The following is a 13,223-nucleotide window of genomic DNA, read 5'->3' as shown; positions in this document are numbered from 1 at the left end:
CACTATTTAATTCTGAACCAGCTTGCCCACTTTAATTCCCTTATTGCTGGTACAGAGGTAAGCTCAATGAGAATACTAATCTTTCCGAACATCACAGTAAAAATTCTCTTTAGGACAGATAGATATAATAATGTTACCCATTACTTTATTTATTTATTTATTTATTTATTTATTGCATTTGTATCCCACATTTTCCCACCTCTTTGCAGGCTCAATGTGGCTTACAATATATCATGAGTGGTAGAAATATATTAGAAAATAGACATTTAGTGTTACCGAAGGATCTTGGGTAACATGATAATGAAAAAGAAAAACATGATAGTAGTATAACAAGTAGATACTATAAGACAATTCTGAATATATGTGGAGGAGTTGTGTATATTCACATTGGATTATCTTTGTGGTATGCCTTGTTAAAGAGATGGGTCTTCAGTGGTTTGCGGAAGTTCGTTAGTTCGTAGATATTTTTTAAGTTGCGCGGTAGTACGTTCCATAACTGTGCACTCAAATAGGTAAAGTTTGACGCATGTATTAATTTGTATTTTAGACCTTTGCAGTTAGGGAAGTGTAGATCTAGGAATGTGCGGGATGATCTTTTGGCATTCCTGGATGGTAGGTCTATCAGGTCTGACATGTAGGCTGGTGCACTGGCTAAACATTTTTTATACAATTCAAATTAAGATTCTATTACTGACTCAATGTGCCTTCCATACATCTCATCAGCTTATTTAGCTCCTTTTTTAAACTCATCATATCTCCTGTCTCTCCATTAGATCATTAAAAGCTTTCCCATTACATCTGCTGCTCCTCCTTCACATACTTAGCTCCCAGCCTTAGAGGAAGGCCAAACAATTTAAAATTAAAATCGGCTTTGAAAACATGTCTCTTTCATCTTGCAAGTCCCTAGTTCTTGCTGGTCAGTTTGCTTTGTTGATTCTCTCTCTTTTCAGTCTCTGTTTACTCCTCAGTCAGCTGTTGCTGGGAAAGGCAGGATGCATCCATTGTCTTTCTTTGTGTTCCTACTGTCTTGGTAATTTGTATGTTTTCGGATCTCTCTTTGAAGATCTGGTAACTTAACGTGGAATTGTATGAACTACCTAGATGTATCAAGTCTTTGCTTGTAAATCTCTATTTCAGTTTTTCTGCATGTTAATGTAATTGTTTTTTTCAGTTCCCCCTTGATGTTTTTATGAACTTTACCTATGGATTCGTACACTGCTTTGCTGTTTGTTTATCAATGAGAGGTGGTCAGATTCATGCGAGTTTCTGTGGTGGCAGAAAGCTCACTGACAATGTCATATTGTGGGAATTACAATGTAAGTTTTTATTACAACTTTATGTTTCCCCATATCGAGCCTTTAAAGCTTTGCTGCAGCCCCAAGGTTGTTGTCCGAAATGCAAGGCCGATAAGGCAACTTTGGCCCATATGTTTTGGTTCTGCCCCCCCCCCCCGGTGTTGCAATTCTGGCCGAACATGATGACCTTCGTGCACCTCCAGTGTGTTGTTTGGTCAGTACCCTATAGCTCACCCTCTTCCAAAAGGATTACAATTATTTCTGGGGAGAGCAGTGCTGATGGCTCATAAAACTATTTTACTGGTGTGAATTACAGTTGATCGTCCTACTACTACTAATCATTTCTTTAGCACTACTAGACATTAGCAGTGCTGTACACATTATATGCAGATACTTTATCTGTCCCTAGAGGGCTCACAATCTAAGTTGTTGTACCTGGGGCAATGGAGGGTTAAGTGACTTGCCCAAGGTCACAATGAGCTGCAGTGCGAATTGAACCCAGGTTACCAGGATCAAAGCCCACTGCACTAACCATTAGGCTACCTCAGCTGGCACTATGGCATATACAAATGATACAATTATTTACCATGGAAAACTGTGATATTTATCTTTTTTTTTTTTATTCTTTATTTATAGATTTCAAAAATACACATTCACTTAATAATAAATGTTGGAAAATCAGGAAATACAACAAAAGAAACAATAAGTCCTTCATCCTTTACCTATTCAAGGATTAATAGAAAATTGCATAGTAACTTAGTCCACAAATAAGGATCAAGATACAAAGTAATTGAATTTAAAGAAAATTAAGAGAAAAACTCTAATTAACTATCATGAGAGGATGGAGCTAAAAAAAAAAAACTGTGATATTTATGATATGGATTCCCCCATAAAGTGTCTGACTACACCAGATTTGAGAACCATTTTGGATTACTTTGGAGATGGTGGCGCATAGTAGAATTTTGAATTTCCCTTAATTTGTTTCTTTATATCTGATTGTACTCCTTGATATTTCTTTGCAAACTGTTGTGTTGAGATAGCTGGGGGTGGGGGAGAAGATGAAGGGGGGAGGGGTGGGGAAGGAGAGACGGGGAGAAAGTAACTAAGCTATTTCTGATTACTGTTTTGTTTGTGTTCTTAGTTTAATTCTTTGAAACTAATAAAAATGATTTTAGACATAAATGAGAGGTGGTTAGACATAATAAATCTTACCTCATAATAGTTACTTAAAGATTTACTTCTGTGTTAGTACACAATAGTACTAGATTAAGAAACACAATGGTTATTCAATTGTAAGCCTCATTGAGCCTGCCATGAGTGGGAAAGCGCGGGGTACAAATGTAACAAAAAAAAATTGTACGTACAATTCTCCTTCAATCTAGCCACCTATGTTTATTCATCCTGATGTCTTTGACTAACTCATCTGTCTATCTGTCCTGTGATGTTTCTTCTGCTGCCTATTAAGATGTTTTCATTTGTATTCTGCTGATATGGCATCTCATTTGTTATATGAATGTTCTACTGTGATGTTTCAATGTGTATGGCAGTGACACTATCGTACTATTGCCATTACTACAATTTCATTTTCCTATTCCTAAATTTACCGTACTATTCTGATTGATCATATATATGTTATTACAGTGAAAGCTGTCTATGTGCAGCAACATCTACTGTACACTGTCTTGAATAAATCTCTTCATAAATGGTAAAGGGTCATGAATTTGATACACTGCCTATTTTTTTTTTTTGTTACATTTGTACCCCGCGCTTTCCCACTCATGGCAGGCTCAATGCGGCTTACAAGGGGCAATGGAGGGTTAAGTGACTTGCCCAGAGTCACAAGGAGCTTGCCTGTGCCTGAAGTGGGAATCGAACTCAGTTCCTCAGTTCCCCAGGACCAAAGTCCACCACCCTAACCACTAGGCCACTCCTAGTACAACCAAAGCAATTTACATATATATTATAGGTTAATAAATCTTAATGGATGTTTTTAGAATTTTAGAAAGGGGTGTGGCTTCCCCTTCCCACTACTACCCCACTAATTTGTTTTGGTAATGATCTGGAGTCATGTGAATTTTCAAGTACCAAATTGGGTCCATGTCAGCACGAAATTTGGGAAGCATACTAGAACATTGCATGCTAGAAAAGTGAATATAAAATATTTTTAGAAAGCTGCAAAACTGTTTCCCTGCTTTTGTTTAGAAGACATACCAACCTGATCAAATGCTGGGTAAATATAATCTGCAAACTGTATTTCTGCAATAGATGTAGCACCAGCAACTGCAACTCCTATACCAAATCCCACAATTCCTTGTTCACATAAAGGAGTGTTGAAAACTCTGTCTTTACCTAAACATTAAAAAAAAACACATTTTTTTTTTATCAGTGTGCCAAGAATATTAAATTTTTTTTGTCTATATTTAAGCCACTAATATACTCCAAAAGAAATCCAGGCAAAAGCCATTACAGTGCAAGGAATAATCAAATATAACATTCTCAATATGTCACTGGGAAACCCCCAAACTTAAAACTTAAATTTGCATGGCAAATAAAACACATGGGGCCAACATTCTGCAGGGGAGGGGGGCATCTGCATTAGAATATCCAGATAACATATCTGCATATCTTTATGCAGATATTCAGTAAGGTATCTGTGTATCACTGAACGGTAAAATATCACAGCTTAGAAATGTGCAGATACCTTATCTAGAAGTTTTATAATTGCATGCAAGATATCCAGAAAATGTTAGCCAGAGAGCAGCCAAATATTGTTGCTAGCAGGTAAACTGTAAACCTTGCCCCCAAACCACCAAAGCCTGCTCATGCTTTCATTCACATAAGTTTTTGCTCAACAAATGGATATCCAAGCAAAATATATCACTCAGCCAGGTGAGAGCAATTACAAGGAAGGACTTATTCGGGTACCTCCTTGTTATTCCGGACGTGAGCCCTTGAGCCCAGGCCGAGGCCTAGTATAGGATTTTGGCCATGGTCTAGGGTAGACTGAACAGGCCCTACGCACCACCCCAGCCACCAAGCCCAGCACACACACAACAGCCAACAGGCACCACCAGAAAGTGGGAGATAGAGCATTCAGGCAGGCCTCACGGCCAATCGGGAACCCACTCACGCAGAGTCCAAGCAAGCGGGCCTCACGGCTGACCGGGAACCAAGTCACATTCTGGGAAGGGAGAAAGAACAAGGGTTCCCCAAGGAACTGGGCCACAAGCAGCGCACACAGTGCAGGGTAGAGACACAAAGGAAGGGGTGAGAGGCAGAAGTCTCTAAAGGTATACAAGGCTGTGCCACAGGGCAAACAAGAATACAGGAAGCCCCAGAAAGAAACACTCTTAAGCTTGAACCACACAGCACTCAAGGGAAAAAGGAACCAACGAGAGGAATACACTCTAGACTGAACCATTCAGCACACAGGGAAATGGGAAGCCACTCAAGGAATACTCTAAGGTGTGCCACGAGGCACTGAAGGAAAAAGGAAACCAACTATAGGAATACTTTCTAGGCTGAACCATTCAGCACACAAGGGAACTAGGCTGTACCTACAGAATACAATACAGGTAGCCCCACAAGGGAACACACTAGGCTGACTATACAGCACACAATGGGAAGGGAGAACTATCTAAGAAATACACAAAGCTGGCCCCACAACACCCCAAGGGAAAAAGGGAACTGCTAAAGGGAAAAACAGAACAGTGCTACTCAGCAGACAAGGATAAAGGGGAGTGATAAGCAAACAGGGGAAGCTGCCTTGACACATATAGACCAGAAAAGGCACGCTGCTCCTCGGAAACAGGAGACAGATACAGCAAACAAAGAGAACTAAAACAAACAGGAGCAAAACACAAGGACAGGGGGAGGCAGAACCACAGGGAGCAGGGCAGAACAGAGAGAGAGAGAAAGCTAAACAAATAAACTGAAACGACTCACGACACAAGCTTACTCCAGACAGCACAACGTTAGAGCAGGAGAAAGCAAACCAGGTGTGGGGAAATGAGGCAATCAGGCTCATGCTGAGAATATCCAGCACACACACACACACACACACACACACACACACACACACACACACACACACAGAATAAACAAGCACAAGGAGAAAGGCTAAACCCCAACGTGAACACAAGCACCCAAGCGCAGGCTGGCTTCAGAACAAAGCAAGCTAAAGCAATGATTGCAGAGGAAAGGCAGAGGAAAGGCAGGCTTAAATGGATCAGGCTTCTGACGTCTGCTGGCTCAGCCCCTAACAAGCCAATCAGAAGTGAGTCCCAAACATTCCCCTGCCTATCCAGCAGAATCATAACACTCTCAAAATGTAGGTGCAGCGTGCATGTTTACTTGAGGGGGGGGGGGGCAAACCCTATGGAGTCATATTGGCAGCAGAGAAGAAGGATAATTCAGCATTACCACATGTAACATTTGGAGGGTACCACCCTCCTCCCGCGCCCACACAAAACTACCACTATGTCCCATCCAGCATATTAAAATCACCTAAAAATATCAGCATTCAATGCTTAAGAAAAGTAATAGCTAAGTATTCTTGTTCTGGTAACAGTTAGGAATAGATTTTCGAAGCTGCTAAGCAACCAAAATAGCCAGGGACCCTTAGGCTAATTTCAGTCTGTCAGTTTTCAGCATTGTAGCCTAGATGAGACTAGCCATATATATTGTAGCCAGCTATCTCAATGAACACCTCAATGAAAATGTACTTAGAAGTCAGTTATCAAACTGAAGTATATCCCTGCCTCAAAATCTGATGTCCAATACTAGCATCCACCTCTACTCTCTCCTACAGCAGCCCTGATTTTAAGATCTCCCTCTTCTCCCAATCCCACACCAAAATTGCTGTCTCACTGATCAATAATTCATCTTTCATGGCCTCCCCCGTACAGAAAAGGCAGTGTCCTGTGACAGCTCTGATGTTCAATACCAGATTGACTTCTGGACCAGCACTGACATTCTCTCCCTTCTATGGCAACACCATATTCAATACCACATCTGTCCCTATACTCAATATCTGTTCACCTGCCCCCCACCCGGTAAAGACCTCCATCCTGCAAAAGTCCCAATATTTAATTCTTTCTTTCCCTCTCCCCCTCATATCAGCACCAATCTACTACATTTCTTTGAAGGGGTGAATAAAAAGTAAAAACCACCCCACAGCCATACACACCCCGGAACACACTCTTCCAATCTCAGACAACCTGAAAATCCTCGGCATTAATATCAACAGCAACCTAACTCTAGAGAACCAAGCCACTGCCATTACAAAGAAAATGCTCCACACAATGTGGAAACTCAAACGGGTAAAACAATTCTTCCCAAAGGAAACTTTTCGCAACATGATTCAAACAATGGTACTAACACATGTCGATTATTGCAATGGAATATATGCAGGTTGCAAAGAACAAATCCTAAGGAAACTACAGACTGCTCAGAATACGGTAGCCAGGCTTATCTATGGAAAATCTAAATTTGAAAGTGCAAAACCCCTCCGGGAAAAACTACACTGGCTACCAATCAAAGAACGTATCGCTTTCAAGATTTGTACCTTTGTTCACAAAATAATACAAGATCTAGCTCCGAGCTATATGACTGAACTAATCGACTTACCAATTAGAAGCACAATTGAACGTACTTAAGCCTTCACTTCCCAAGTTGTAAGGGCCTGAAGTATAATCAACAAAACAAAATTTTTAATTCACTATTCAAGAATACTGAATTAAAAAAAATTGTAATAAAAACAATTGGAAAAAAGAAAAATTTTGGTTGGACTTGGAATTCTTGCATGGTGTTGGAACACTTATGGTATTATATATGAGGTAAAGTCCTATTGTGAATTAAGAACAGGTTAAAAGGTAGAAAACAGAGTAGGGTTAAACGGTCAGTATTCTCAATGGAGAAAGGTAGATAGTGGAGTTCTCCAGGGGTCTGTGCTGGGACCGCTGCTTTTTAACATATTTACAAATGGTCTAGGGGTCCTTTTACAAAGGCGCGCTGAAAAATGGGATATGGTAGTGTAGGAGCGGGTTTTAGGCGCATGCCGATCCATTTTTTAGCGCGCCTATAAAAAAAGGCTTTTTAAATTTTTACCGAAAATGGACGTGCGGCAAAATGAAAATTGCCGCGCATCCATTTTGGGTCTGAGACCTTAACACCAGCCATTGACCTAGCAGTAAAGATTCGGTTACCAGGTGGTAATGACCTACGCTCACCAAACGACACTTGGCGTGCATCCGAAAATAAAAAATATTTTTCGTACACAAGCCAAAAATGAAATTATCGCAAGAGCCATGCTGGTGGTGTCTGTACATATTGTAGGATAAGCAGCACAAAAAGCGAAGATACTTACCTGTAGCAGGTATTCTCCAAGGACAGCAGGCCTTATATTCTCACAATTGGGTGACACTGACCCACGTCACCTGGTCTGGGACTTATGACTAGCAAAAGCAGAGTTTTGAAAACCCGAGACATGCTCCACCGCACATGCGCAAGTGCCTTCCCAACCGCCGTGAGAGCATGGTCTTCTCAGTTAAATATTACAGCAAAAAAGTAAAATGAAACAACTCCAAGGAGAGATGGGAGGGATTGTGAGAATATAAGGCCTGCTGTCCTCGAAAAATACCTGCTACAGGTATCTTTGCTTTCTCTGAGGACAAGAAGCCTATTTATTCTCACAAGTGGGGAATCCCTAGCATCCAGGCTCACCCAAAACAACAAACATTGGTCGACTGGGCTCGCAATGGCGAAGACATAACTAAGATTAACCTGAAACTATATACAAACTGAGTAAGAGTGCAGCCTGGAACAGAATAAAATGGACCTAGGGGGGTGGATTTGGATTCTAGACCCCAAACAGATTCTGCAGCACTGTCTGCCCAAACTGACTGTCGCATCGGATATCCTGCGCCAAGCAGTAATGAGATGTGAATGTGTGGACAGAAGACCACATCACAGCCTTGCAAATTTCTTCAGTGGAGGCTGACCGCAACTGGGCTACCAACTCAGCCATGGCTTTGACATTATGAGCTGTGACATGACCCTCTAGGGTCAGCCCAACCTGGGCTTAAGTGAAGGAAATGCAATCTGCCAACCATGTTTACCGCAATGATTTTTTAGGCGCCTTATATAGAATCTGGCCCTTAATGTGCATTAGCACTTAACTCTGTTTAGTAAAAGGGCCCCAAAATCGTGTTCCTTAAAATTAGGGTTACCATATGTCCGGATTTACCCGGACATGTCCTCTTTTTGAGGGCATGTCCGGGCAACCAGGCGGGTTTTGCCAATCTGCCCATTTGTCCAGAAATCCGGACAAACGGGCAGATTGCTAGCCTCCCCTCCCCTTACTTACTAGTGCCCTGGTGGTCTAGTGACCTCTTCCGCCTTCGGGGCAGGAAAGAGCCCTCTCTTTCCTGCCTGGAGCGCTGCCCTGTATGCATCCTTCCTGTTGCTGATCGTCGGCGCCAATTCAAAATGGCCGCCGAGAGTTGAAGTGACCTCGTGAGACTTCAACTCTCGGCAGCCATTTTGAATCGACGCCGAGGATCAGCAACAGGAAGGATGCATGCAGGGCAGCGCTCCAGGCAGGAAAGAGGAGGCTCTTTCCTGACCCAAAGAGGTCACTAGACCACCAGGGCAGTAGTAAGGTAATGGGAGTGGGGTGATGGGGATGGGGGGGCGACGGGATATGTAACAGAGGAGAAGGGAAAATGTGACAGGGGGCGGAGAAAGGTGTGAAAGGGGGCGGGGCGTGTGTCCTCCTTTTTTGGGGACAAAATATGGTAACCCTACTTAAAATAGGGACACTCTCTGTGGTATGTTTGTACGTTGCTGCATACATCTTGCAGAGCTATATGGATGATTTAACAGTAAGAGTTTAACGTAAAAAAGCTACAGTAGCTTATGCAAGAAACTGTACTATGAATACATAAACATTATAATATTTAATCTTTCCAAGTCCATTAGACCAGCCAATTTGTTACAGCCCAAAAAAATGAGCCTGTTCTTTTTTTTTTTTACAATTCTGGCTTAAGATAATGAAAATATCCTCTTTACAAATACAACCTGCTCGGGGGGGGGGGGGGGGGGGGGTTCAAACATTGAACATGTGCCATTTAGTTCCGGCAAGGTGCATTTGCACAAGGCTCTCCTAGTGCTGAAAATGTTGATGAACCTGAAGCTTCTTGATGTATGTTAAAAGGTTGTTTGCTCAGAATCCAGGCAATGGTCCCACATCCTTTTTTTCTAAGCTATTAAGCAAACTTGTTGAAATGTAAAAGCAAACAGACAAAAAAAGCCACAAGCACTGGTCACTTTCTTTCTCCCCTCATTTATATGGTAATGAGATGTTTCTTAAAGGATATTGTTCTTGTAACCTGTGTCAACAAAATGGTTCAAAACAAGAGCACACAAATTTCTCAAGCTGAGGCTTGACTAGGGGTGAAAACACTATGTCACAGTATTTGAAACTATCTGCGTCAGCTACTGAAGAAGGTATTATGGTACTGTCAATTTCAATTAACCTCCCTGGCTTCATAAATAACATCAGCATCAATATATGTACTATGTGGTGCCCTTTTCAGCAAGTGAACAAAACAGCATGACAAACAAAGAGGCATGAAAAATGAAAACACTTTTATCCTAAAACAGGATTATTATGAATCATACCAGCCTGAAAAAAAATAATCCATGGAGGGTCACATGATGACATGAGTGGAGTTCCTCCAAGGACCCCCCCCCCCTCCCAACCCTAGGCTAAATCCAATTTCAATGCAGTAGAATCGAGTTATATCTATCTTTTTTAAGTATGAAGTGAACACCCAGCAGTTCATGTACCATATCTGGTGAAAATAGAAATGATAACCAAAAAAATGTGGGTGGGGGAGGAGGGGGGAAAAGAAAAATCACATCTGGAAGAATCCAAGATGGCGAAGACCCCATCAGAGGGAACTGGTGTAAGTGAAATGTTGCTGACAGTGGTTCTTGAGCCACATCAGGTGAAGTTAGATATAATCTCAAGTCAAACTGATAGTATGTCACAAACACTCAGGGAATCAGCCAACTGCGTTACTGAGGTTGAGAAATGGGTCCCTGATCCTGAGTACAGCATGGGTCTCAAGGATAATTACAAAAGCTCTGGAGGACTCTAGGAAAAAAAAAAAAAACAGAGGAACAGATTGGGGACCTGGAGAACAGGTACCAGTTGGAATTATCTCTGATTCATAGGTCTCCTGGAGTTGATCAAGGAATGGAGCTGGTATTTTTAGAGCACTGGCTAGCAGCTTCAGATGAAGTGCACCCATGGCCCTCAGGCATTGAGAAGGTATATCAGATGGAAAGGTGCGACATGAATTGACACTGTCACCCAGCACCTTCATCCTCGCTGCCAATATTATTACCCTCCCCTCTATCTAGACCTGTAGCTGTGAAGTTCCTTTACACAGGATTTGGGGTGGGGGTGGGGTCTCCACTCCTCACCTGCACACCCGACTCCTAATTTACACCAGCTAGCCATATGCAATTTTACCTCCCCCACACTCACACCCTCATTCTGTTCCATCCTCCATCTTATACCTTCCAAGCATCTCCCTTCTGATAACATGACCCCCTCCCCCTTTCATATCCAGCACCCCTGAAACCACACTCAGACATTCACTGCTCTTCCCATAATTCCACAGGATTCTAGAGTTAAATTGCAAAGTTTAAATCTGTCCACAGAAAAAGTATCAGTGCTTCATTGCCAGGACAGTGTTTCCAGAAGTGTGGGTTGCAGCCAAGCCATCATCTGGTATCATCAAGCGGTCTTCACTTTTGCAAAGCTCAGGCCACTGCCCCACTGCATAAAATCCACATATAATACTCTGCTTTGCTTCCAAAGCTCTGTTAATTATATTAGGATGTCCCGCCAACAGCCTGCATATTCTCTGGCTACTTTTCCCCATACTATCAACCACTGAGGTGTTCTTTCACAAGGAATACTATGAAGTAGAAGTGCAGCCAAGGGAGTAGTGTAGACAAAGACGATGGAGTCAAAGAATGTCATACACAGGGTTTATTCATCAACAACCACTTGACATATAAATCATCACAGGAGTATTTCCACAGTGAACCACTTCCTGTGCTCATCCTGTGACGGTTTATGCGTTTCACTTTGGAAATACTCCAGGCTTTTCAGTCAGTGTGTCCACACAAATCCTTAATATTACATCACCACCACAGACTCCTGAGGCAGGCGTTTTCAGTGCCGAAACATGGCTCCTTGTTGAGTCGACTAGTGGTTGTTGATGAATAAACCCTGTGTATGACATTCTTTGACTCCATCGTCTTTGTTGGAAGTGTCGTTTGTCTACACCACTCCCATGGCTGCTTTTCTCCATGCACCATTCTGTCTCTTATAAGCATAACCATGCTATTCAATCCGTCAATCAGTGCTTGTGCTGCCACTACTCCTCCTGCTGCCCCCAGCTTTGTCATCCAAGCTGCTGCCTCAGCTGCCTCTGTAAACGAATGCTGCTTCACGATGTGGGTGACCTGCAGAAGTGCAGGTTATTGCAACACAAAACGGATATTCATGTTGGCCAGCTGGGAACAGACCCAAACAAATTCTTTTCTTCTCATTCCCAGCTTGACCGAATAATCCTGAAAGAGGAGGATCTTCCTATTTTGGTATTGTAGGACTCTCTCTTTTGTCTATCTATATGACTGTAGCAGGAACCAGGAACAGCTTGGCTATAGCAGAAACCAGGAGCAGAGCTTGGCTGTAGCAGAAACCAGGAACAGGGGTTGATTGAAGCAGAAATCAGGATCAAGGCTTGGCTGTAGCAGGAACCAGGAACAGAGCTTGGCTGTAGCAGAAACCAGGAACAGAGCTTGGCTAGAACAGGGTACACAGGAACAAGGCTTTGGGAGCAAGACTCAGAGGAACAGGGCTTCGGGAGCAAGACTCACAGGAACAAGGCAGAAACTTGGCAAAGCTGGAGCAGGAACTAGGCAGGAACTTGGAAAGAACTGGTACAAAACAGGAATACAAAGACAAGAATAGAAGACCTTTTGCAAAGGCAAAGCATGAACATTCCAAGATTCCCTATAAGGGCCCTCAGTGATGATGTCACAACTTGGAATGAGGCTTGGAACACAATGAGAAACACAGGAGGGCGCCAGAGCAAGGCCAAGATACTGGAACATCAGAGTGAGACTTGGATCATCTCTGGAATGAGGCTTGAGAAACAGGGAAACAGGCAACTGTGGTATCAGTGCAGGGAGAGGCAGTCTAGAGAAGCCGCAGAGCTCGATCACCAGAAGAAAAAGGTGAGTCTGGATGCGGGGCACAGCTGCAGCCATGACATACCCAATCTCTGAAAGCCTTAAGAACACTCCAAACTGCCCTCAGCTCTAGGAGGTTAATATGAAGATCTGTTTTCTGAGAAGACCAAGTTTCCCAAGTGTAAAACCCATCTACATGAGCTCCCCAAGCTAGGTTGGATACATCTGTTGTTAACACCTTCTGAGAAGGTGAAATTTAGAATGGCAGTCCCACAGTCAAATTCATCCAAACTGTCCACCAGAGAAGGGCCTGAGTTACCTTTGTCAAAATGTGGATTACATTTGCTAGATCCCCAGCCATCTGAGATCACTGGAAAGCTAGGGGCCACTGGGCCATTTTCAGGTGGAGCCGTGCCATGAAAGGGACATATATTGTTGAGGACATGTGGTCCATCAATCTCAACGTTTGCTGAGCTGTGACCTGCTTGCTGCTGCGGATCCGCAAGGCCAGTTCTATTGAGGTGTCTGTTCTCGCTTATAGGAGAAAGCCCAAGCCTGCAATGCATCGAGCAGGGCTGGAGAAGGTGGAACTTGGGGTAGTTTATGACAAACCCCAATAGCTTTAACACCCAAATAGTTAGGAGCACTGAC

At 42.7% G+C, this 13,223-nt stretch overlaps 1 protein-coding gene across 1 annotated transcript in view; it reads right to left on the bottom strand.

Moving 5' to 3' along the window:
• BCKDHB (branched chain keto acid dehydrogenase E1 subunit beta) overlaps positions 1-13,223 on the bottom strand; it is a 551,902-nt gene that overhangs the window by 474,556 nt on the left and 64,123 nt on the right. Inside the window, exon 4 of the mRNA XM_030199070.1 lies at positions 3,511-3,644. Coding sequence (XP_030054930.1) covers positions 3,511-3,644 — 134 coding nt within the window. The remainder of the gene's footprint in view (positions 1-3,510; positions 3,645-13,223) is intronic.

This window comes from Microcaecilia unicolor, chromosome 3, assembly GCF_901765095.1.
Source record: "Microcaecilia unicolor chromosome 3, aMicUni1.1, whole genome shotgun sequence".
NCBI lineage: Eukaryota > Metazoa > Chordata > Amphibia > Gymnophiona > Siphonopidae > Microcaecilia > Microcaecilia unicolor.
The sequence above is the reverse complement of the archived record's forward strand: the minus strand, read 5'-3'. Positions and strand labels throughout refer to the sequence as shown.